We start from the raw sequence: 26,665 nt of genomic DNA on the forward strand, positions 1-26,665 counted from the left end.
CTTAACTTGTCCAGAATCTATTGGGAGTGGTGTGGTGTATTAAGAGTGTGATTTTTCAACTGCTTTACTTTAGTGAATGTTTTACAACTGATGTACAAATACATGTACATTCTTTTACTCAGAAACCTTCAGTCAGTGTTTGTTTGAATCATAGTAATTGCTGTCCTTTGTGTAAATATTGATACTGCTCATTTGCTCTTGAGATAAGTCTGTCTGCTCAGCCATCACTACCACTTTACTGTGTAATACAGGCATGTACCAAAGGTGAATTTGTACTGTCACTTGTAGTCTTAATTGTGTGTGGTGTTCCCAAAGAGTACTGCATTTAATTCTGCCTAACTGCACCCCTTAGCATTGTAATGTAATGTGTTACGACCAGCTGCATGTCATACATGTAGCTTTAGGATTGAGAAAGGCCAGTTCTAAGGCCCTCTACTGTTTTTATATGTGCACAGTTATTACATGTATATTGTTTTTTTTTGTTTACTTGTCATGCATATGCGTTATAGAACCCTATGCTAAAGAGTATCTATTTGTAGTACATCTGTGAAGCATCCTCCTTTGTATACTCTATTTTGGCCAACTCTACCCATCCACCAGACTTCTCCTTTACCTTGAGTGAGGTGAAGGCTACTCTGCCATTGAGACCCATAGAGAGTTTGGTCGATCTTTTGGTTGCAACACTGTTTTGCCCTTAGTGTAGATGGTTTTACGCCCTGCGCTACATGGCTTTGGAAACATCTCCATATCAGACGCTGATGTCTGTTTTACATTCATATTTCAGTCCTGAGGATTCCTCAGTTTTACACTCTTGTTGAAGTTGCTTTATTATTTGTGACATAGCAGCTAGTGGATTCAGCATTGTAACTCTTTGCATTCATTGTAATCTCCCCAAAAATGTGTGTTGCCCACAGCACCTTGGATGGCAGGAAAGAATGAACAACATACACAATAAATACTTTAAAGAACTACACAAAATACCTTTAAAGCAGATTGAAATACGGCAACGTGAGAATAAAGAGTACCCTGACCTTCAGATTAGCAAGAATAACAATGTGTATTGGTAATGTTTATAATTTGAAAGCTATTTCCGTGGTCTGCGTACTTTGTTCTCCCTGGGTTAAAAGCACATGTCTGCATTAGTACTACTACTGTTTTCTCATACATACATTTATCCCAAAATAATACAGTGTATAATTTAGAGCACAAAAGATATAGCCATTGACCTTCAAAGGCAGGTTTAAAAGAAGGAGAAAAAAAAATAACATTCTAGCGAAATTGTTTTGTCTTTATAACGAGATGGAAAAATGACTGTAGCACTTTGCAAAGCACTGTACTCAAATGACAGTTCAGGCCTCTTACATTTCAGAATGTTACATTAGAATGAGAAAGAGTGATGACTTCATGATTCTTTGACAAGGTATTATTTCTGAAACGGTGCTGAGGTTTTTCGAGTAAACAATTCTGCATACAGAATCTTGACAGGCAGACGGGTTATGGGTTCCTGAAAATAGCATTAATTTCCTTTTAATATCGCTCGGCTTCAGACCGTTACATTACCTTGACTTGCAATAAAAAATCTATGGGCCCTATTGTGAGGTGATTGGCAGAGTTGCACCGCCACCGCTGACTGCTCTGCCGAGTAGCAGCAGATGGTGGGATGGCCGATCTGCAGCAGAAGAAACCAAGTAAGGCCAATTGACGGACAACAATGAGCAACTACTGCAGCTTCCTAATTATCACCAGTTGCGGCCAGAAAAGACATTTCTCCAGTGCAAGCATAGAAAATGCATGGTGCAGATATTACATTTCATCTTGCATTTACTAAATATCTTAGTAGGCACACATGAGGTTTTATAGACTGAGCCACAGCCTTTGCATTTTGCACAAGGGTACACCTGCATCATGATACTAAGTTACCATTTCAATTATGTTGATAAACAATTTATTCAAACCAAATTCCAATATTTATTCTGTGGAATTCATAAAAATGCAATCAATTTACAAACAGCAATTTACATGACAAAATCAATACAAAATATTTCAAAAAACATCACGGCTCACACGCACAAATTTCTACCATTCATTCTTTCACTCTCATTCTATCTACACACATTTCCCACACTTCATAAAAACGTGACCCTCTATTTTGGCCACCAATTTCGCTTTCTAATATTTCACAATGTCTGGTTCCCTTTTCCCAAATGTTTTTGTCTACACGTTTTTCGGTTGTCGAGAAGGACTCAAATATTAATGTCCATAAATAATGCAACCTTCGTCAGGACAGCAAACAAGAATCTAAATATTTTCTGTTACAGATGGTAGGGTGAGCCACACCGCATCCACATCCAATTCTGTGGGGGTAATCCAGATATAGGAAAATATCCCAATATTGCCTCTGGGTTTTGACTTCAAACTTCAGGTCTTACTTTTCCTTGTAGCCAGTACACCTGGTAGTATTTTAAACACAGCATGTCCAATGGCATTTTTCACTCATGTGCTGTTGGGAACGCTAAGATATTTATCTCCTCACACACAAGCTGTTGGTCTGTTGTATCACGGATCGGTTCAATGCGATCTGCTTCTCAAATTAATCCTGCCTTACTTATACATTTGGCCGGTGAGCCCAGCTTGTCGTGCCTCGCAGCCTGGGTACTAACTCCCGTCTGAGTTCCGCCTTTTCTCTGTTATGCGGGTGACTGGAACCCCGCGTTCTTGATTACTTCATGGAGTTCTGATTTACAGTCAGAATAGTTCTTATCAAACCAATGATTGATTTAATTTATTTGTGTACCTTTCCAAATATTGAAAGGCAATGATAGTATTGTCATAAAAATCTTAGGTTTGGCCAGCTGCATATGTTGCAAACTAGAGCTATCGGGGAAATTATCAATAGTATCCAAGGATTTAAGAAGAGTAGGTGTTGAAGATTAGGCAGGACATGTTGCCGTATACATGTAGCACCTGGATTCAAGTGAGCTTCAAAAATGTTGTTGTAATTTCATTGGCAGGCGACCTCCCCAACATTCAGCCCCACAATATCCTGTCTTCCCCAGATGTAACCTCTGACTTGTGGTTAGGAATATGTTCAACTTGGAATGTATGGACTCTGCAAGCAACCAGCTGCAATGTGTTAAAAAAGCTACTGCGAGGACAGTGCTTCAGGTGTGAAATAGAATGTGTTCGGGTGGAAGAGTAGCAATTTTTTTTTTTCTTTTTTCAGAAAGACGATATGTTTGTTGAATTAGTGTCTACAATAAATGTAGAGATCCATTTATTTTTGCAGATAGGAATGAGGCAGTTCGATTTGTTTTGGCCAACAGGAGAGATATAATGCTTAACCTGCAAGAAAGTGTTTTTTGCAGGAGTGGCCTAAGGTAGTTCTATGACTTGGAAAGATTAATTTCACAAGCACACAAAATAGATATTAAAAAGAGTCTGCAGATAGTAAAAGTATGTGTTAATGAGTAGAAGGAAGCATTTGATGTTTCCCACTGTACAGTCAGTGTTTAAAATGTACTATGTGAAATGTTCTATTAGCAAGGAAAATATTGTTCTTTGGGGCAGGCATCATATATGCTGTCATAAATGTTGCAGTAGGGATGTGAAAAGAGTTGCTAACATTGTGCTATCCAGACCCGCTAAGTATAAACCTACAGATGATTTGTGTCTATCCTTTGTACTTTTAGATAGGTATGAAGAATCCTATGAGCTTCAGCAAGAGTGCCAACACTTCATGAACATCAAAATTGAACTGTATTTAGATTGTATTTTAGAGACTCAAAAAAGGCCAGGTTTCATTGGCCCAGTTCCTGAAATGGGCCTCTGTAAAACATTGGTGGAAGAAAACTTCCAGAGAATGCTAGGGATAAAAAGGAAACACATGCATCTTTTTGCAAAACAAGCACAAAGCGGGTAATTGTGGTAGGGTGCAGTCCCTGGACAAAAAATAAAATAATACAATAAAAGAAGCAGGACAGATGAAGGGGGTTTCCTTTTCAAGAATATCTTCCTAAAACACTTACCTATTTTCTATGCCCTTTGACATCGGTCTATGCACCTGTCCTTAGTGTTTCATTATTTCTTTCGCTTTAGGCAGACCTTCATAGGGTAACCCTTTCCCCCTGTGGCCTGGAGATGATGAATTTATTCATATGCTTGTATCGTACCTAAAGCCCGCAAGCATCAGGGCACGTGGGACATCGAACAAATAACAAACAAACAAACAAAGCAGTCACTTACACTGGTTATGACAAAGAAGTTTGATTCACATGAAAACCAACTCATTTAAACAGATGAGTTTTCAAAGACTTCCTAAAGGTCAAAAGGTTCATTTCCAACAGGAGGAAGAGCGGTAGCTTATTCTAGTATTGCATTGCCTGCACTGAGAAGGCTTTACCCTTGCCAGTAGCCCGGCAGAAATGCGGCACATTTGAAAAGCCCTGATCTTCTGATCGTAATGACCGTGAAGGAGTGTCTTTTGAGAATTGTCTTCTAGATACTTGGGGGGCTATGCCATAAATGCATCTATGAATTATAGTCATCGATTTAAAGATGATTCTGTCCTCTATTCTCAGCCAGTGAATTGATTTCCTTCCTTCCGTGATATGCTCTCTATTCTTGATCCATTTCACAATGCAAATGGTATTGTTCTCCATAACATGACACTTTTCTATTTCTTTCTTAGAAGCCCCAAGTAGCAAAGTGTTGCCATAATCCAGTCAAAACAAGATAATAGCCGTGGCGAAAGTGGCCGTGTTTTCCTCATTGAAGAATGGACGGATAGCTCTCAACAGGTGCACATTGTAGGCATTATTCTTATGGAGGTATGTCACCTGTGCTTCATAGCCCGCTGATGCTTCCATCATCATCCCCAATATTTTAACCTTGGGCATGACTGGAATGGTTACTTCCTTTCTGGCAAAGGCTTCATATTCTACGCCCAGTTTAGCTCTGGCCTGACGTGAGCCAAAAATCATCAGCTCGGTCTTGGTGCTGTTTAGGTACCTCCAGTTCGGCCTCATCCATTTGTCTATGATATTATAGACTTCTGTTATTTTGGCGCTGTCTTCAAGATGCCCCCCCCCCCAATTTCAAAGATCAGTTGGGTATCATTGGCGTAATTCGTATAGAAAACGCTGAGGCTTTCCAAAAGATCACATAGACATCTCATGTATAATTTAAAAAGCAAAGGAGATAAGCTTGCTCCTTGTGGAACTCCAAAATTAATAGGCATTGGTTCAGAGAATTTTTCCCCCCAGTTCACTTGGGCCCGCCGATCTGCCAGAAAAGAGGTCAACCATGCCAAAGCAGCTGGAGAGCAACCCGCTATATTGTCCACAGCATTTTGCAGGAGTTGGTGATCCACCAAATCAAATGCTGCACTAAGATCTAGGAGCATCAGGATCCCTGCCTTGCACTTATCCACAATTTCCATCATGTGTGTTGTCAGATCTAACATAGCGGTTTCACTGCTATGGGCCACCTGGAAACCTGATTGTTGTTCATGCAGAGGCTTCTACATGTTTTTGCAGTTGATCAGTTGCTAACTTATCCAAAATTCTAAGGATACAATTTGAATTAGTAATAGGGCATAGGTTTCCTGGGTCTTTGTGGTCGAGACCTGCCTTTTTTTACCAATGGCGTGATGGTCACCTTTTTGATGTCCCTGGGTACTAAGCTCTCTTGAAATGAGGCATTAACTATTTTAGTAAGTACTGGAGAAAATAGTTCTTTGTTATCTAGGATCACTTTGGCTGGCTATGTAGGATCACTTTGGCCGGCAATATATTCTCCGCACACGACATTGGTTTCATCTTACCCAGTACTGAGAGCATCTCTTCCTCTGTAACTAGGGCAAAGCTAAAACTGGTCACTTCACAGTGTCTGGCAGCAACTATAGATTGTGCTCTGGCCTCCCTTCTAGATCTCTCCTTGGATGCTATAATGTTATCCCTGGCCTTCTGTATCTTAGCAGTAAAGGCCCTTTGTACTACCTTGCAGTCCTCTTTAGTGGGAGCGAGAGGAGGGGTGAGCGCCTTGGGTTTTTCTATGTTTATCAAAATCTGAAAGATTTTGCTAGTGGAGTTTGGAGCTGCTGCTATCTCTTTATTATAGAAGTTAGTCTTGACTTCTCTAATGGCTTCCCTATATTTTAAAGTTATATCTTTCCAAATGTCCTTGTTGACAGATGTGAGAATACATAACCATTCTCTTTCTTGACTACTTTTTTCAAGTTTCAATTTATTGAGCTCATTATTAAACCATTTTTGTAGATTATCAATCTTCCTGATTGATTTAAGTTTTAGGGGAGCAAACTGGTCTACCAAATCACCAATGTGTATATTATATTGTAATACCATATTTTCACAGGACTCATTTTCCTGAAAGTCATCTAGTTGCTTTTTTAAACAAAGTTTTAGTCGATCGGGACCTATATTTTTATAGTTACGACTATGTACCTTTAAATGGGGGTTATTAGCATGTGCTGATGAGTGATTTAACAGAACGTCAAATGAGACCAAAAAATGGTCTGACCATATGCAAGGTTCTGTTGTAATGTTCTGGGTATTCAAATTCTGGGTTATAACCCATTCTAACTGTTTAAATGGGATGTTAACTCATCGCAGAAATCTGACAGAAGTGATGGCGGTTTATATATAACTATGATGTTAAGGCAGTCATTGGGAGTTTCAGTGAATCTAAGATGTAATGTTACACAACCACTGCATGTTAAATTAACTTTAAAAAACTTGATTGGATCTTTAGCTATTGCTACCCGTCCACCTGCCCCACTATCGCTATTTTTTTGATATAATGTATAGCCCTCTTGTACTGCTTGATCACATACTGGGTCTACCGGGTCCTTTAACCATGTTTCTGTAACACACATAAGGTCCAGATTATTTTCCTGGGTCATATCGTGGATACTAAATGCATGTTTGCTCATGGATTGAGTGTTTAACAGGCCTACTTTCCAAGTTTTTGGCAATATAGGGGTTATGTTAACCTGCTGGATATGGTGCCAGTATCATCTGAGCAGGTACTGATAGCTTTCCACCATATTGTCCTATCTTTAGTTTCCATGTAGCACTATTGGGTACCTGGTGAACCTCAGAGCCCTGATTCACCCCCGGTACCCTATGTTCCTCAATATGGATGGAAAAGATGATTTTATCCTTGCACTCCCTTATCAGGGTCATATCTGACAGGGGTATTATAAAATCTGAAGGGGAGACAGCCGTACCAAGGCAATTATGCAATGGTTTTGTCTTGACAGACCGAGGGTACGACTCACCTTTTGCCTGGGAGATGGCTTCCAACACTTCCTTAATGCCCATAACTACAAATCTAAGGTGGGTTGGTAAAATAATGACTGGGCACACTTCTGTGCTCTTCCACGGACTGCCTGTCTGTGCCTGCACGTCCATGCAGTGTTTGAAGGGAAATCTGCAGTGAAACTACAATCTTACTGGGGGTTGTAGTTTTTTTTTAAAGTATCCACCATGTGTGTGCAGCGACTAACTCGCTGCTTTTAATTGCACTGGTGTGAAAAGGATATTGTTTGTAAGGTTCCACAAGGAACACGAGAAGCAAGCAGCACAAGAAATAACTAACACGCAATTTAAAAAGAGATTACATTTTCACAAGTGAAGCAATACTACAATACTTCCGCGCTGCAATTCTAAAATTAACAATAATAAAAGTGGAACGTCTAACTAACCAGATAATACACTCCCTGCTCCTTAAGTAGTGGCACAGACTGCCCATCCGCGCCTGCGCGTTCACGCAGGGTTTGAAGGGAAATCTTCAGTGAAACTAAAATCTCACTGGGAGTTGTAGTTTTTTAAAGTATCCACCACGTGCCTGAGGCGAGTAACTTGCTGCTTTTAATCGCAGTGGTGTGAAAAGCAGATTATTTGTAAGGTTCCACAAGGAACACAAGAAACAAGCAGCACAAGAAATAACAAACACGGAATTTAAAAAGAGATTACATTTTCACAAGTGAAGCAATTCTACAATATACTATAATACTTCAGTGCAGCAATAATACAATTAACAATAATACAAGTGGAACGTCTAACTAAGCAGATGATACACTCCCTGCTCCTTTAGTAGTGGCAAAGACTGCCCGTCCGCGCCTGCGCGTTCACCCAGCATTTGAAGGGAAATCTGCAGTGAAACTACAATCTGACTGGGGTTGTAGTTTTTTTACGTATCCACCACGTGTGTTCAGCGACTAACTTGCTGCTTTTAATCGCAGTGGTGTGAAAAGCAGATTGTTTGTAAGGTTCCACAAGGAACATGAGAAACAAGCAGCACAAGAAATAACCCGAAATTGAGTGGACTGCACTTTAAACCCACAACTACGGACTATGAGCCCTTTTGCCATCCGAGTTGACTGTGACAAGGCCGTTGGTCTAAGATCAGTGGGTCACACAGACAAGGCTAAATTAAACAAAAGTCTGTTCATAGACACAGTAACTCACCATGGTGGTGGAAACAATTCGCCTCTTGTCTGAGGGTACAAGACTGTAAGTGCCACAAAAAGACATAGTAAACAGGAAGTGTTATACTCACACGTCATTTTTTTGACATCGATCTTGAGGATGGACTAACATTCCTATTATTACACATGTTTAAAGGCAGCAGGTGGGAACATCATGATGTAATTCACAGTTTGAGCCTTCTAATTAGTTCTGTAGTTATGTGGTCAGTGATCTATAAAGGCATCGGGTCTGGAGAGCAGGTTTGTGTTACTTATGAGAGAATGGGTTTTAATGGACAGGATGTCGTCCGTTTGTCCTGCAAGCACACTAATAAATCTCCTTTTGTTTTTACCATCACCAAAAACTAGAATGCGAGTCTGATTTCTCCTGCACGAGTCACAGTCCCAAAACAGAGTGGATAATCATATGGTTTGAATTACAAACCATAATGGTCCCATTATAGTATCAGGTTAAAACTATTTTTGAAGACTCTGCATTTGCCTATGTTTAGCCTTGTCTGTCTGAATACTTATGTGATTTAAATAATTAATGAGGTTGCATATGTAGAAGAGCCACTGTAGGTGTCTGCAGTCCCAAATTCAAAAAGTATGACAAAAAAAAGCTTTGCACACACAATTAAATACAGAAGGTCCAGCTAAATAGATGTCAACGGTCAAAATAGTAACAGGATGTGTGAACAGTAACTTTGCTTTTTATTGAGAGGTCAGTACTGCTAAGGATTTAAAAATAATGTGGTTAGTCTGTTCATACGGAAAGTAGAAGCATTTATAAGTGGGCCTGTTGAGCCTAAAAATAGCGAGCAGAGGTAGAAGAAAACCAAAACTTGTCATGCTTCATCTAAAAGCTGTTTTTCATTTATGTTGCAAAAGATGGTAGACATGTATTATTCATGTGCTTTAATCACTCTTATACAACCTACTCAGATGTCATCCTAAATATTAGTTGCTTTCAGTACAATCAAAACATGTATTCAGTTGATGTGTTTTACAATTGCATACACAACATTTTGCAATCGTTATGCTTATTAAAATACTCATGTTATTGAAAAAAAAGAGGTAATTCCATTCTGATGGCACTTCTCCCTACCAAAAATAATTTTTCAACTTTTTAAAATTCCTTGTGCCTGCTGTATCAGTTCAAATTCACAAGTGTAAGCTAAATATCTAGAATCTAAATAGGATTCAAGAATAATTGATCCATTTATGCTGAAGGAAGGGTAATAATCACAAGATAATTTTCCAGTCTGAAGATCGGTAGAGCAAAAGCCATGGGACACAAACTGGAAAACGGGTATTATTCCAACTGCCAATGATCCCTAACATAGACTAGGAACACTATTGTGGTAAAATAATGAAAATATTTTAAACAAAAAACAAAAGGTTGTATATTGACCTTTAGCTGTTTGATTTGCAATTTGGAAGCATGTTGCATGTTACGATTGGAAACATGAAGAGAACAAAATGGATGCTTACAAAGGACGACTTGTGAGGAATCTCCATCTGGCAAGGGTGCCAAGCCCTGGCTTTATGGATTTCTAATAATTATTTGAAATGACACAGTAAATCCAATGGGGTAATCTGCTAATCAGAGTCCCCTTTTCATCATCTCATGCCAAAAACATAGAGTACATGTGCTCTGCTGCAAAGTGGCCTCATCTTCAATGCCCACGCTGCTAATGGTGTAGGGCAGGTTCAAATGTCAAAAAATGCACACTCTGCAGCTGCAGCCAAGTCTCTGCAGTGCATGGGCAGCATTTACGATATGCCCCCTCGTACCAAAACTACAATGAATATAAGCAACCTATGTTGGTGGCAGGGTAAATTCTAAATAAAGCTGTGTCTGATTTTAGGCCTGGGCATGGTGCTACTTATTTATAATATATATATATGATATCGGACATGTGTCAGTGAGTCCGCTCTGCTGTGGAAGGTGATGCCTATTATGGTCAGCTGGGTGGAGTCTGCCAAATGTTAGGAAAGGGACCTAGATGACCGGGCCTCTTATATGATTTCTTTGTTAGGGGATGTGACACCCTCTGCCAAAGACAGCTGCACTGCAGGCAGCTGTCCTTGGCTCAGGCATTAAAGGAGTACAGCCATTCAAAAAGAGTAGCCTCAAACCAGGGTGTTGCATCTCTAAATGACCTTGTTTTTCGTGGGAAGGGAAGCATGCAGGATCATAGTAGGCAGGAGTGCTATGATCAACACAGAAGGAGATTCCCGCCATCTTGTTTCTCTCTGTCTCTGTTTCTCCTTCCTGTCCCCTATACTTCCTCTGGAGCAAGGCACTTTGAGTGTGACATCAGAAGGGCAAAGTCCACTCTGTTCAAGGGCAGCAATTGGATCACTAAGGAAGGCTAGCTTCAGTCAAATCACCTAGAGAATTTTGCCTTGAAAGGAAGGGTTGCCCCACCCCTTCTTTAAATTCCCTTTGATCCTCCTGGAACCTCTCAAGACCTGCAGATTCACTTTGGAAGACCTCACTGTACTCCCTTTGGGTAAAGTTGTACTTTCCAAAGCCCTCAGCCCAAAGTGAAGAAGGAGCTCTTAAAGACAGAAGGATGCTCTGCCCTACTACCCCTTCACTGGGCACATTGGAAGTGACCTTTGCTATAGACCCGGACCTATCACTCTTCACTGGAACCTCCTAAGGCTGCGAGATCAGACCCTGAATGGAACATGCCTGTTCTCACGTACGCTTGAGTGCGCCTCACAGCAGCCGGAGGTCCAGACCACCCAAACTCCCTGGTCTGCCACATTGAACTGATTGATCTGGTTTCCCCTAAACCTTGAACAAGAGGGAAGACTATGGCACTGGCTTCTGTGCTCCTCTACCATCCAAACTATTGCTTGCACTTTGAACCAGCTTGCTGCTGTATCGTGCCCTAGCTAAGCCCATCAAATGCTAGGCCTGAATGGACTTTTTGATGCCGAAACCCGATCTGAATCACTGTTGAGTCAAATGTCGACGCCAGGGTTACAAATATGGGTTGACTCAACTAGCCCTTGAACTGCCACCTCACCGCTGTGCACATTGGCGCCCCTTAGATCACCATTTTGAAGACTGTTGTCTGCCAACTGGAATCGCTGGAGGATCACAAATTAACCCCTCCCAGTGGCTAAAGTACGAGCATGCCTGGCCCAACTGCAAAGAGAGCCTGGGACCACCCCGCCTTGCACATCTCCCATACTCCCCCTAACCCCCAGAACTAAGCTCAGAGTGCTACTTTCCTCAGTTTGTTACATCGTCTGTGTTCTTCCTTTGGGTGGTGAGGGGTTGGACAGTATTTTCTGTGCAAGTTATTACAGATGGTTCATTTATTTAAAGTAAATATAATTTTATAGAACCTTGATTCCACATTGCATTTATTCTGTACTGTGTTACTGTGTTGTTGTTGTCACTACCGGTTCACATTCACATCCCTCTTAAGAGCATACCCTAAGAGCATTGCCTTTCCTCAGCCACTGTTACCATAAAAGGAGAAGGACGTATATCTCTTAACTGTTGCAGTTTTACCTGTATTATGTGTTGGATTTTGGGTTGTAAATGGGTGAGGGCTTAATGGGCCATTTTACCCCTACTCATCCCTGTACTCCTGCGGAAAAGAATGGAAATTAAATAGGCGCTCCACAAACAGCCCCACCATCCATTTTCATAGTGGCCATCTTGGGTCAGCATTTGACTCAATGAACAGGTCGTGGTAAGCATGTAACCTGTTAATTAAATTAAATACATTGAGTTCAGTACCCTCGTTCTTAAACTGTGGTGTCAATGTATTTAATTATGTGTAATAGCAGTACTACCCATGCCAGCAGGCTGGAACAGCCATAGCATCAGGCCCATTGTTTACTTGGGCCCTGGACCGTTTACAGTCAATCCAGCCCGTCGTGTTGGATTGTATTACTTAATTATAATTTAGGCACCCAAAGTTATTATGGGTTATATATTTGCTTCTGATTCTGTTAGGACATAGAAGCATAGGCTCCACTGACAAAAACGATATTTTTCTGTTCTATATACTAGCATGCACCAATGTCTGTCTTGGACTGGCCTGCACTTATCAAAATAAGTAAATTAAAACAGTCATGCATTTCTAGAATTTCTTTCAGTGTGCTATGTTTTCTTTCTTTTTAAAGTCCTTGACAGTTTCCCATTCCAAGCCAAGGCTGCAATCTCATGAAAAAGCTGATGCCGGCAAACATGGTTAAACATCTACATAAATTGTACATATTGCCCTGAACGTAGTCAGGCTTTAGAATGCAGATGTACCCCACCCTAAATCATACGTCCCACACTGCATAAGGTCACACAAAAAGCAATAAAACTATCCCCCTAAATTGCGTATGATCGACCCTAAAGACCGAACGTTCACACTAAATCACATGTTCTGCAACTTACATAAAGTGGCTGTAAACGGTGGAGCTACACATGTCAATAGAACGTGCACTGTACCTGTTCAGACTGTAGACAAGATAAGTATCTCACTATATTGAAAATACATTTCATTCTTCATGTTTAGACAGCAGAGTGCTTCCCATAAATCACCTGTACTGCACGGTACACTATAAGGCTGTAGAACCCAGAGATACCCCTCTTATATTGGACATCCTGCATGGTCACACCACACAAAACAGTACTATCGCCCTAATTGGATATACTGTGCCTTAGTGTCTCTAGGTTTATGCAGGAGATCTTTCTCTTAAATCACATGTCCTACACTTTACATGGTCAGGCTATGGACAGCAGAATTATCTCCACTAAATTGCATACACTGTAGTTTGCATGTTCTGGATTTCAGCAGCAGGGCAATTCCCCTAAATGCAGAACCCAAACACCACGACAAAGTTGAAAATGACCACACATACAAAGGAAGACTGCATGCCAACAAAGATTGCCTTTGAGTTGCTTTTGGAACTAATGAAATACTAGACAAACACAATACTCTGACATTCTTCCTAGACCTAATGCCAAATTATCTAATTGTGATAATGTAGACCACAATTCAACACAAGTCAACACAATCACCAGAAAGATGTCCTCTCCTTTATGGTGTAAATGAATGTTATTGGGTGAGGCAGTCCCTCCTGGCTTCAGGAGATCACCTGTGGGGAACAGCTCAAACCTTGTGCCTATGCTAATCCCTGACAGATGCTTTTGTCAGGGACAGGATGCCCAAGGAAAGGAAGCGCTACCATGGTCGTCAAGACCCTCCAATATCGACCCAAGCGGATGCCTGCCAAAAATTAAAAAATCCTTACAATTATGCTTGAAGATGCGTGGGGTTTTGGGAGACAAACTTATGATCACTAACATTTAAATGCACACAAAGAAGAATTGTAACGACAACTTCAAGACATGCTGCCCTCTCTTTAATATCCTGACCTAAAATTCTGAGATTGGATATGTTATTATGGAGGATTTTAATGCAAAATGGAGAGGGAAGGAGAAATTGGGACCAGCGCTCTGGCTCCTGGAGGAAGCCTGTGGCATCCCTGAATGAAATGTACTCCTAACTTAACAAATGTCACCGGCCGAACAATCAATCATTTTATGAAGCAAGCCTGGTTAATAAAACTGAAGGGGAGATGAACTGCGACATTCTTGCAAAAGACAATCACACACACATTTGATTTCTCCAAAAGTCACAATCACTTCTATCTACCTGGCCTCACTGATCAACGACTTAATGGTGGTCTATTTCACATTCAAAAAATTGTATAGACTTCTAAGTTATCAATTTCCTGGAAAGTGATCCTAATCCACTTTCTAATAAATGGAAATTGTCATTAGCAGTCCCCCTGAAGAAAAAGAGTAGGCCAGCATACTGGGATGCCCTGGTATGATATGATATGATATGATATGGCATTTGTAACCCGCCTATACACAAGTGTTTCAAGATGAGAGCAAACAAAGAGATGGTAGCCAGCGCATTAAATAATAAAGACATTTGTCTTTTACAGGCATCCATTATTTCAGCTGTACCGTAAAATAGCAAAATAGTTGTTTCATTTGAGGAGCTAATCTTAAGTCTCTCTGGGAAGGTTGACCTAAATAAAAACTGTGCAAATCAGGTATGAATCGAAAAGCTGGAATGATGCTCCTTGGTTTCCAAGGGAGTGTATTATGGCAAAGCAGAGGCGACATGCAGAATCTAAATCAAGCAGGCTGCATGCAGGTGAACTACATGCTCTGAAATATGCTTATAAAAGCTTGCTGAAAAAGAGATTACACTTGTGTTGAAAAATAGTGAGATCTGTTGGACAAAACAGTCCAAGAAAAGAACATCAAGGGGTTCTTGAGACTAGTGGGCAACGCCGTTGTTGCTTCTAGAAAGGGGGGTGTCAGTACAATCCTGAACACGGTATTTGAATCATCTTTAGTGTAATGAGTCCCAGATGCCTGTTACAAACATGTTTTAACATGTTCTTCTTAAGGCTCATCGAGTGGGAAACTAAAAACAGCATCATAAAAAGGTATCCTTCTGGATACGCAAGCAGGTAACAGAAAGGGATTTTTCATGATTGATCAGTACTTTGTGCTCAATTTAATCATTCAGAAATATGTCAGGATCAGGGGCAGGTGTTTGCTTGCCCCATTCTTGGACCTTGCCACGGCATTTGTTTCAATGCATCAGGCTGTTTTATGGTGGAAACTGAAGAGGCTCAGGTTCCCTGATGGGCTTTTAAGGTTTTCCAACTTATAGAAGTTGAAACCTCAGAGTCAATGCGCTGCATGGGCATGGATGGGCATGGATGGTGATTCCAAGGATAGCCCTACAAATAAGGGGGTGAGGCACGGTTTCCCCTTTCTCCATTTGCTAGTTATTCTTCTTCTTGCTGACTTCAACCCACATAACTCCTCAGCAAGAACTAATCCACGAGTTCTGAAAGGGTTCAGTTATGATGCATTAGTGTATGCCGATGACACAGCACTGACTGACCTCATGCCGAGGGCTTTACAGCAAAGCTTTTTATATGCAGCAAGGTTCTTCGAAGAGCATGACCTAGAATTGAATCTGCCGCAGATATTGCGGTCTTTGGAAAGGATACATCGAATTTCACTTAGTCTGTTAATAACGTTACAATTACCATCCAAGATTCGTACAACTATCTAGGCATTTTCCTTTCTGGAAAAAGTAGCTAATCTCACCACAGCAGAAGGGAAGCAAAGTGGACACAAGTAAGCGTTAGGAGTCTACTAATATTCTACCATAGATTTGACAGCAAGAAATTAGACAACTGTTTAAAGGTGATGGAGGCAAAGGTGCATTCCTCTGTACTATATGGTAGTGAAATTTGGGGCTGTGTCGATTGTTCGAGCTTGAACTACACCCAAAAGGAGATTCTTAGGAAGGTGACTGGCCTTGCTCCCAGGACTCCAGGACATGCATTAAGCATAGAACTTATGGAACACATAACAACAACAAAAATAAAACTGCAGAATCATCACAATTGCAGAAAACTAATCTATTAGCGCTCTCGGGCAAAATACATGTAAACATCCTAATTTGCATATGGATTGCAAAGCAAACATAAATGACTTCACAGAAAAGGACCTTGCAAGCATCATCATCAGTTTTTGATACTTGAAGGCACATGGAAGTTACTTTAGAATAAGTTGCCATAAGTAAGCCAAGTGGCAGATACCTTTGCTGGGCAAAATACCTACATTGTATAATTAATATTATATATGGAGCAACTCTATAGTCATTAGGATTTTTTTGAATAACAGCTTGATATATAATAAACTGGCCTTTGATAGTAATATACCTATACACTTGGGCAGAGAAATATATTGAGAAATAAGAATATGGCTTTAGTTGTATTCTCCCCATGCTGCAAGCAAAGTCACAATAGCATTATGCAGATTAATGTGAGCCTAACAAATCCCCCTTGGTTTTAAAGCCACAGTCAATATTCCATAAAGCATGCAGCATTATACACCCTTCTGCTTCTGATCACTCCCTCCTATTACCATTTCTAAAGGGACAAAAGTCCCTGATAATAACCCCCCTCCTAATGGCTCACATTAAAATGCTCTGTTGACACAGAGCAAGGCGAGGGAACCTCTTATGCAGAAAGCCCCTTGGGACATTGTCCTGGTAGCTTTGAAACCTCAAGCATATGGAAAGAGTAAGGTGTCCTGCTGTCAGGAGAATGAGCGTGCTGAGGAGGAATTGCTCTGCACACATTGTCCTTCCAGTGGGAAGCCTTTGCCATTTGGGCATCCTCATTGAGGCCTCGAACGGGAGAGGTGTCCCACTGACAAATGTCCTGGTCTGCCCCACCCTGCCCACCTGCTCGGTACACCATTGCTTAGGGTCTTGTTATGTTATATGATATTTGTATAGCGACTATTGGCATTGGTATGGCCTTTAAGCACTGCAGCGGATAAACACTATTTGGAAGACTATAATCTGCAAATATGTAAAACAAAGTAGCAATGCAATGAGAGAGATCAGTAAACGAATTTATGTGATAAGTAGAGATGATTAGATTGAAACATTTTAAATGGGTGGCTATGTGACAGCTGGACCCAATTTTTCATGGTACTCAGCAGAATTTTATGGGTTGCTTTAGCGAGAGGGGACAAGGATAGTTTAAAATGTCTATCAAGTCCTAGGGCAACTGTCTACAGTTGAGGGCTCTTCTATACTTGTGAGTGAGAAGAGTTGGAGAGATTTCTCCAGGTCTTTTGCGTGTCTCTGCCAGTAACAGAGTTTGTTCTGGGCATTTCCTGTATGTGCGAGTAGCAGACACTGCTGATTGTCTGGTGTGTAGGCAGTAAAGATTGCTCAGTCTGTTGGTAGGGTGTGTCTTTGTGTCTGTGTGTTTTTGGCTCAGCAGATACTGCTGAGGGTCTGGTGTGTAGGCAGTAAAGATTGCTAAGTCTGGGGATGGGGTACGTGCGTGTGTGTTCTCTGCCCAGCAGAGATTGATGAGGGTCTGTCCTTTGTGCTGAGATAGACCTTCTGAGGGACTGTCCTGTTGTTGGGCTGCAGTTTTTGTACGTTGACATGTTTTCATGCATAGTATTCTTCAGGAATGAATTTTGTGCTTAGCTGGCGCCTGTGTGAGAGAGCTGCAGAGATTCATCAGGATCTTAACTGGGTTTCAACTAAAATAGCTCTCTCAACTTCCCCTATCCCAAAGCATGTCTCTTTGAGATTGAGAAATAGTCAGCTGCCAGTGCACCTTGCCTAAATCGTGCCACATTATATATTGGAGAAGTTACCCCCACCATATGCTATAAGGATATTGCAAGTAACATAGGGGGTTTGTGACCAAATGGGAGGAACGAGGCTGAAGGGAGGGTTCCTTGATAAGGTCACAGAACTCCAAGGTGATTTGCAATATCCTTTCCACATGCCATTGGGGTATTTTATTCGTCTTCAATGTACTGATTCAGAGAATCACTTTGGATTTGAAAATGCAAACATGCTGCTCCTGATGTGTTACAAGAAAATAATTCAAGCAGTTTCCTAAATTGTAATGAAAACAATGTTCATGTTGTGCTTTAAATTAAGCAATAACTTGCCGACTCTTGCACACGTATTAAACTCCAGCAGTGCACACATGAAATGTTCTGCCATAACAGACACAACATACTTTGAACAGCCTCCCTCTCCAACCTGGGTGGCTTCTGCATTCCTTCCTCGGAAACTGACTAATTCTCAGCCTTGTGCTGCATTGCTGTTTTGTGCCTGCAACTGCCATTCCTCTTCACTAAGCCCTATGCACTCACTGTATTATATGTGTAATCCCCATCTTGTTCCATTGTCAGCTGCTTGCCTGATGTAGCCCCTCTTGCCAAGAGGCAATGCTTTTCCAGTCTGCAGTCTTCTTACCTGCTTGTCACAACTACCTGTCTGTATGCCCGATGTAGCCTCTCATTCCATGAAGTGAGGATTTCCCAGTCTGTAATCATTCTTACCTGCTTGTCACAACTGCCTGTCTGTATGCCTGATGTAGCCCCTCGTTCAATGAAGTGAGGCTCTTCCATTCTGCAGTGATTCTTACCTGCTTGTCACAACTGCCTGACTGAATGCCTGATGTAGCCCCTCATTCCATTAAGTGAGGTTTTTTCCAAGTTGCAGTCTTTCTTAACTGCTTGTCACAACTGCCTGTTTGTATGTCTGATGTAGCCCCACATTCGATGAAGGGAGGCTTTCCCAATCTGCAATCATTCTTACCTGCTTGTCACAACTGCCTATCCGTATGCCTGATGTAGCCCCTCATTCCATGAAGTGAGGTTTTTCCAGTCTGTAGTCATTCTTACCTGATTGTCACAACTGCCTGTCTGTATGTCTCATGTAGACCCTCATTCCACGAGGCAAGACTTTTCCAATCTGCAGTCAGTCTTACCTGCTTGTCACAACTGTCTGTCTGTATGCCTGATGTAGTCCCCCTTCCCACTCTTCCCCCTCCCTTCCTTATCTATGTCTTAGCTCTTGCACTATCTGAAATGTCGTCAAGCCGAGTACGATAGTTAATTTCACATCCTTACTGTTCATGGCCTGTAAGAATATCATTGTATTTTCCCTTGTTCCCTCCCTTGCCTTGAAGCGCTTTGAAACACATTGTGTATAGGTGCTATATAAATAAACTATCATATCGTATCATATCATGAAGTGAGGATTTTCCATTCTGGAGCGATTCTTTCCTGCTTGTCACAACTGCCTGTCTGTATACCTGATGTAGCCCCTCATCCCATGATGCAAGGCTTTTCCGGTGTGCAGTACTTTATAACTGCTTTTTCATTATTGCATTCTGGTTCTCCATAAATGCAATTTACGTATGTGTTCCTGCACTTCTCCCTCCCCTCTCCCTTGCTTTATGTTGAGCCCTTGCCCGTTCTGAAGGCCCTATGGACTAGTAGGAATGTTTTTGTCTGGTTCTCCTCATCCTGTTCCCCTTGCATTTTTGTCTTGATGCGTTCATGTTCAGTATTTGCCTGCTCTGAATGTCTCAAGGCCTAGTAGGAGCGTTCCTGTATTGTTCGTGCTTTTGTGCCACCCTCTGATGCACTTTAAAACACCATTTGGCTGTGTAAGCTTTTAATAAATGCACAATAAATCAATAAATACACAAATAAACTAGGTACCCCTGCTGGAAACATGATAAATGCGGGAACAAAATTGCCTCCTCATCAGCTCAGGGCAAGTATTCTTGATTTAGATATGGGACAGCGTTAGGAATGAAATGGTGTATCAATTTTGTCCGTGCCCATCACACGGCATCACTCTCAAAGATAGGGCAGCATTTCTAGAATAGGCAGCCATGACTAAGCAAACCGGTAGTGCATCCAAAACTAAATTCTTTGTAGCATGTCATCAGAGCTTTGCCAACATAAATGCTGTAGGCACTTATAGATCCCTGGTGCACAGGAAGATATGTTGTATGATCTGCTTGAACGTGTTGTCATTACTGGCAGAATCAATTGGCTGAGGGGAAATAAAGACTGCACTTGTGGTCTCCGTCTTGATGAAGATTTACTACACTTTTGCTAATGTGCCCTTTTTTGCACAATCTCAGATGGCACCAACTTGGGAAGCATGTATCCAAAAAAAAGTTAGCCCCCCCCAGCGAAGACACGCATTTATTTATGAATCTAAATGTATGTGAGTTTGTAAAAGATGGAGGATCTTTTAAGGATTGCATTGGTGTTTTAAATTAGGTCTGTTTTAGTCATCTATGTTGAGAGACCTTTTGAATAGTTAATGGCTGAGGCTAAATGAAATGATTTAATCCAAATCCTTTGCCTTTGTTCCATTATTTAGAAGTGCAGCACAGTTTGTAAGGCGATCAGACAGTGATCCTCACCACGCAAATGGCAGATTATAGTGTTATTGGAAGGTCCATTCTATCCCCCTTACGCAAAGCCCTTCTCTGATACTAGCAACTTACTGCTCTTCGCCATTCTGCAGCTGCCACACACCCCTTTTAGGCCAAGGTGCTGCCCTTTTGAGGCATTCACAATCACATATCTATATGTTCTGTTGTTTATGTTATCCTGAAGGACCCCCTACAGTGTTGCAGCATCACTTTGATACCAGTCTCAAAATTTGATGAGTTGTGGCTGTTGGAGATGTGGCAGGGGATTCATAATATTTTGGACTGTGTGAGAAGCATTTGGGGCGTGTGGGAAACAGCAGACTAGGCCTCCAGAAGAAAGGAAAAGGGATCCCGACAACTGCTCTGACCTAAGCCTGACAAATGCCCCTAGCTCTGCCCCTGGTGGTCCCTTCCTTTGACAGGCAAGAGTCCCGGCAGTGCACTGAGCATAGTACTTGAGCATCGTAGAGTGAGACTTGAGGTGTCTCTTATCCTGCCCACAAATATATTCATGAAGGTAAAACACTGCACATCAGCATCCCAAAGAATATCAAATAGTATATGGTATTCACAAGAATCACTTATCTTTGTCATTTATTTTCCTACCAAAAGTCAAGCTACGTGTAATCGTGTAATGTGTACCACTTTAGAAGACATATGTGAAAATAGTTAGACTCTTGACAATACCCAAAAAGGAATAAAAAAATAAAAATAAAACTATAACAACGTTTCTAAGATTAATGGCTGTCGAATTGATAGATAAGGTAATGGTACACCACACATTATGCTTTAATGAAGACATTTGTGTCATCAAGGGCATGCAAACAGCTGAAGGATTTCAAGAAAAGTGAATTAATTCTGTCAGCTTTAATGCTTCATCACTGGATTGCCACCTGCAACGTGCATTGTCAGAGGTTGCTCAATCAAATTTTGAAATTGCCAATTAAAAAAAAAAGATGATTGGAATAATTGTACTTTATTAAACAATCCCTGATGTGAGAAGCAATTTGAATGTTTGACTTTTAAGAGCGCCTTCATTGCGCTCTAGGTACCTACCCACAACAGACATCTCTGGAACGGTCGCGTGATACGGCCCATTAAGGAACTCTGGCGCATTGTCGTTGATATCTTGCACTTTAATAATGAATTCCGAAGGAGGCTCGAGAGGTTTGCCCGTCTCCGCATCGACTGCTTGAGCTGTTAGTGTGTATTCAGCCTTTTCCTCCCGGTCCAGTCGTTTCATGGCATGAATATCTCCTGTCTGGTCATTGATCACAAAGATGGTCCCAGCCCCCTCTCCTGACAGAATGTATTTTATTTTGCGGCTGCCTGGGTCCAGATCGGTGTGTAGCTATAAAACAGAAATTAGAGCAAAGTTAGTCATCTTCCTCTATACGTATGTTCATTGTGTTGCAGTTTTCACTGTAAACGTCATATTAAATATCTATGTCATTGTACATATAAACAGCTGCATATAAAATATGTCGGACAAGGGACGTGGAATATATACCATCCATGGCAAAACATGTTCTCATTTACCGCGTGGGCGTATACGACACACTAATCGGTATCTAGCGTGTATTGCTTATTCTACAGCTAATGTTCATGTATTCTGATTATGCGGGTGCACTGTGGTGCCTATGCAAGTCATATTGTGCATTCACAAGCAGATTAATCAGTGCTTTAAGTGGAATGCGAAATCGAGTGGGGCCTCATGGGTTGGGGGATGAGTACTTGACCAGGGGAGGACAAGAGCTGGGAGGTTTTTTTTTTTTTTTTAAGAGGTTCATAGGCGAGGCGGGCTCATTGCTAGCATTCGTTTTGCTGCACCCTCTTCTCCTTTTGTTTCGTAATCTACTGCGCTGACCACAGCAGGCAGCCTTTTCACAATTCACATCTCCCTACAGTGATCCCTAATCTTGAAAGAGCTGCCTGCAACGGTCATTGGGTCACATATTAAGAAACAAAAGCAGAGGCAATGGATTGCCTACAATGTGCCCAACTCTCCTAATTACTTCTTACAAAATGGCACTGCCATCTATTGCCTTGCCTTTGAACGAGGTTAGTGGGAGAGGTGGGTGAATAACTAGCAATAATGTTGTTGCACCCTCCACTCCATGTGTTTCTTAATTTGCGGGCCAACCCCTGCAAGCAGACTTTTCATCACACTTGCAGTGAAAGGGCTGCTTGCAGGGATTGGCGCTAGTGGGGGGAGCCCCTGAAGAGCAGTAACACAGGGGTACTTTTTGGAAAACTGCCAGAGCTCTGCCCTGGCTAGCTCTGTCACACTTAAAGCCCTGGGATTAATTTTGAACATCCGTTAATACTGTTGCAGAATTTAGAATTGTAGACTGTACAAACATTTCTACAAACAACCCCACATTAAAATATATATTGTTTTAAACTGCTGCTGCCTTCTTTTGTCCATGTACTTTTATGAGTGATGTTTTTCCTCATGAGCATAGCCTGAGTGCAGTTTCTCCCAGGATTGGATTCCAGTCCCTTTCTTTTTTCAAATATATGGGATACTGGGAGAAAACAACAGTATGGGCAGAAGTGAATGTAAAATATAGTGAAAAAATTGTGTTGTGGCTCCGCTACATTGACGATTTGTTCATAATCTGGGACGGCTCAGTAGAGCTGTGGTGTGAATTCGTCAAATCTCTCAACATCAACAATGTGAATCTAAAATTTACGGAACACCACAGCCGTACATCTATTGTATTCTTGGACGTAGAAGTCAAGATAGAAGAACAAAAAATTGAGTCATGTCTTCACAAAAAAATCACAGGTGCCAACATTCCACTACACTCGAATAGTGCCCATCCTAAGTCTCTCCTATGGAGCATTCCATATGGAGAGTTCGTCCGCATTAGACGCAACTGCAGCAAAATTGTGGATTTTGATTCAGCCAGCAAAATAACAGCTTTTAATTTCCTACAACAGCAATACCCCAAAAGGATTATTGAAAGGGCGTATTTGAAGGTCCGTGAAATGAACAGACATATAATGTTAACAACACCAAAAACGGACAGAGCGAAAGAGGAGGAGCAAAATACTACCAGGTTAATTCTGACATTTGGAAGCCATTCGAGTATTATTAGAAGAATAGTCAACAAGTATTGGAAAGTGTTAAATGCTGATAAAGACATTGGTGGCATTCTTCATGACCATCCTGATATTACCTTTCGTAAAAGTGCCTCCATCAAAGACTCATTGGTGAAAAGTTACATGGCCACAGAAAGGAATGACACAAATACCAATTGGCTTTCCTTAACAGGAACAGGGTTTTTCAAATGTACCAGATGTAAGATCTGTAAATATGCAAAGAACTGCAAAAGTTACGAGCACCCTATACTAAAACATCTGGTCTACATCAATAGCAAGATTACATGCGAATCCGAACTGGTGGTATATGCTTTGATATGTCCTTGCTCAAAATGGTACATTGGAAGCACAAAATGCAAGCTGAAAGTGCGTATCTTGCAACATGTGAGAGCCATTATTAATAAGGACTGCTCTTATCCTATGGCTAAACATTTTTCGGAAATGCATAACGCCGATCCAGCTTATCTTACGTTCTTTGGCATTCACAAGGTCATCCCGGGCCCCAGGGATGGTGATTATGAAAAAATACTCCGCCAAGAAGAGACTAAATATATCTTAGACTTCGAGAGTAAAACACCACTGGGACATAACATCGATGAAGAGCTTTACACATTTTTTGGGGACATAAAGATCATATTGTACACGATAATATCCCCGGTAGCTTATATATTCAAAGGACCTGCTTTTTTCATTATTGTATATGCTTAATTGATTGTGCATTGTTTCATTTTTTTATTCCTTTTTGACTTATCACTTCTCTCCTTTTTTTCACTTTTTATGGTGACTTTCAATTTGACTCAAAAACTATCTGTTGAATATACTTGGCTCAGGTATGCCCATAGGGAGGCCTGTCTTTGATTGATTCTTTTCAGCCTGGTAAGCAAGTACTGGTAATCTGAATACCATTCTGAGATATTACATGTGTCTAAGATGGTGTGATTACATTTTCAGTTCAGAGTTGTCATCTGGGCATGTATTATCTGATATGCATATTTGACACTTTAAAGTATTTTTTTTTTTTTCTTTTCTTTTATACTTATTTTTTGATATTATCAAGGTAAAAAAACATGGGAACACCATTGGGCTAGGGAGTTATTCGAAGTCACTGCTCAGTAGATGTTGGAATATATTTATTTTGATTGTGTTGTATTATACAAGAAAAACTATTCTTTTGTCTTGCACTGAAGTATTTGTAGAGAGATGTCTATAGCTTGCACTATGCACTTTATAATATGACATTAATGTTCTCTATATCCTTCTATATGTATATACTGTATCATAGGATGCATTGTTTGCACAGAAGCATCATGCACTTTATATTGTCCCAACGCTACTTACTTAGCGAAGAAATTAATCACGCTTCCAGGCACTTCATAATAATGGTAAGATGCATAAGCAGTTGCTTGTTGGCTCTGCTAATATTTTTGACAGATTTATTCTGCTACCCCTGCCTTCATGCATTTTACGTGACAAGATAACATTATATCATTTAGATAAAAACACATGGGACCATCATATGGCAAAGGAGTTACTAGTAGTCACCATTAGAAGCAGATGTTGGGATATATTGTTCTTACAGTGTCGTATTACACAGGAAAACATTCCTTTACCATATTGGAATATTTTAGAGAGATGTTTATAGTTTGCATTATGCATTTTATAATACGACATGAATATTTTGTATTATTCTATATGAATCTATTATATCATAGGAATGCATTGTTTATACAAAAGCACTATGCACTTTATTTTGACTGAACGCTACATATTCAGCGAAGATAGTTATCCCGCTTCTAGGCACTCCGTAAACATGGCAAGATGCATAAGTAGTCACCTTTTGGCTCTGTGAATATTTTAGGCAGATTTATATTATCACCTCTGCCTTCATGCATCTAATAGGAAAGACAACACCATGTTATTTACATGGGAGTTTTAATGTTTCCGTATTGCCCTTATAATTGTGGTTTGTGTCATATACTATGAGCTGATTTTTAAACAGTACCAATACTTAAAAATTTTATTTGTATGTGTCTTGTTATGGCTGAAAAGTTATGTTTAACGTTTAAACATGTGCTTATACCATTCAGTAATGCGAATCAGTAGCCCAAGCCAAGATGGCTAATTGCCATTATTTTTGAGATGATTTTAAGTCACCTTCTTTATGTCTTTCACTGTGGGGGGAGTGTTTGTTATATAAACAAACACTCTATGGGAAATGAGTGACTGTGAACAAGCGACTGTTTAGTGGTGAAACGCGTCAGGCTGCCGTCTGGCAAAGCAACATTTGCACTGGGAGAATACTTTTTATCTGCTGCATATGTAAAATAAAGGCTGTTATATTTTATACAACCGAAGATGCAGTGTTTGCTGTTGGATTTCCATGATGATTTGAATCATTGGAACACTTTTCTGTTCGTGGAGTGCTGCTCGCTTGAATAGTTTCTCTTTGAAGCTGTTTGTTTTTGAAATATATATATATATATATATATATATATATTTATTTACTGGCCCTATACCCAACAAAGAATTTCATATATATTCAGCAACATGGTCTTTAAACTACTGGGGAAGTATGGGACATTACTTGCATTCTTACATGTTTTCTCATGTACACATTGTGGTTAAGCGACTGAGGGTAGAACAATAGTGAAATAGAAAACAGGGATTTCATCTCAAAGAAAGTGTTCTAAAAACTCCTAAGCTCATAAGAAATAAAGGGAAATATCAACATCCCACATTTTCTTGAACTATACTTTAGTATATCGATGTCAGTGGAATAAAATGAAAGTCTCCTCTGAACAGGTGCTACCCTGCTCCTAGAGAACCATGACGGACAACGTTGACATTCTTTGCCTTGGCTGACCTCTTCAACCACTCTTTTGCCACAGGCTCTTTCCCTCAACCCCTCAAGCCCTCCATTGTGCACCTTCTCCTAAAAAAAACAATCTTCTGACCCCTCATGCCTGGCAAACTATCAACCTATCTCTATCACCCCTTTCTTGGGCAAACTCATGGAGAAGGTGGTCATCCCCCAACTGACCCTTCGCATCGAAATGGCTAGCTGCCTCCATGATCACCAGTTTGATTTCTGGGCAGCCAGAGGCACTGAAACTGCTCTCCTGAATACCTAAGAAGACCTACTGTCTAATCTGGACTTTAACTCTCCTTCTGTTTTGATCCTCCTCAATCTCTTCTCTGCTTTTGACACTGTCA

The 26,665-nt window shown here is 40.7% G+C and overlaps 1 protein-coding gene across 1 annotated transcript in view; it reads right to left on the reverse strand.

Annotated features, from left to right (window-relative positions):
- CDH8 (cadherin 8) overlaps positions 1–26,665 on the reverse strand; it is a 1,279,274-nt gene that overhangs the window by 797,223 nt on the left and 455,386 nt on the right. Inside the window, exon 3 of the mRNA XM_069652973.1 lies at positions 21,401–21,695. Coding sequence (XP_069509074.1) covers positions 21,401–21,695 — 295 coding nt within the window. The remainder of the gene's footprint in view (positions 1–21,400; positions 21,696–26,665) is intronic.

Source organism: Ambystoma mexicanum, chromosome 1p, assembly GCF_040938575.1.
Source record: "Ambystoma mexicanum isolate Mex_15411 chromosome 1p, UKY_AmexF1_1, whole genome shotgun sequence".
Classification (NCBI taxonomy): Eukaryota; Metazoa; Chordata; class Amphibia; order Caudata; family Ambystomatidae; genus Ambystoma; species Ambystoma mexicanum.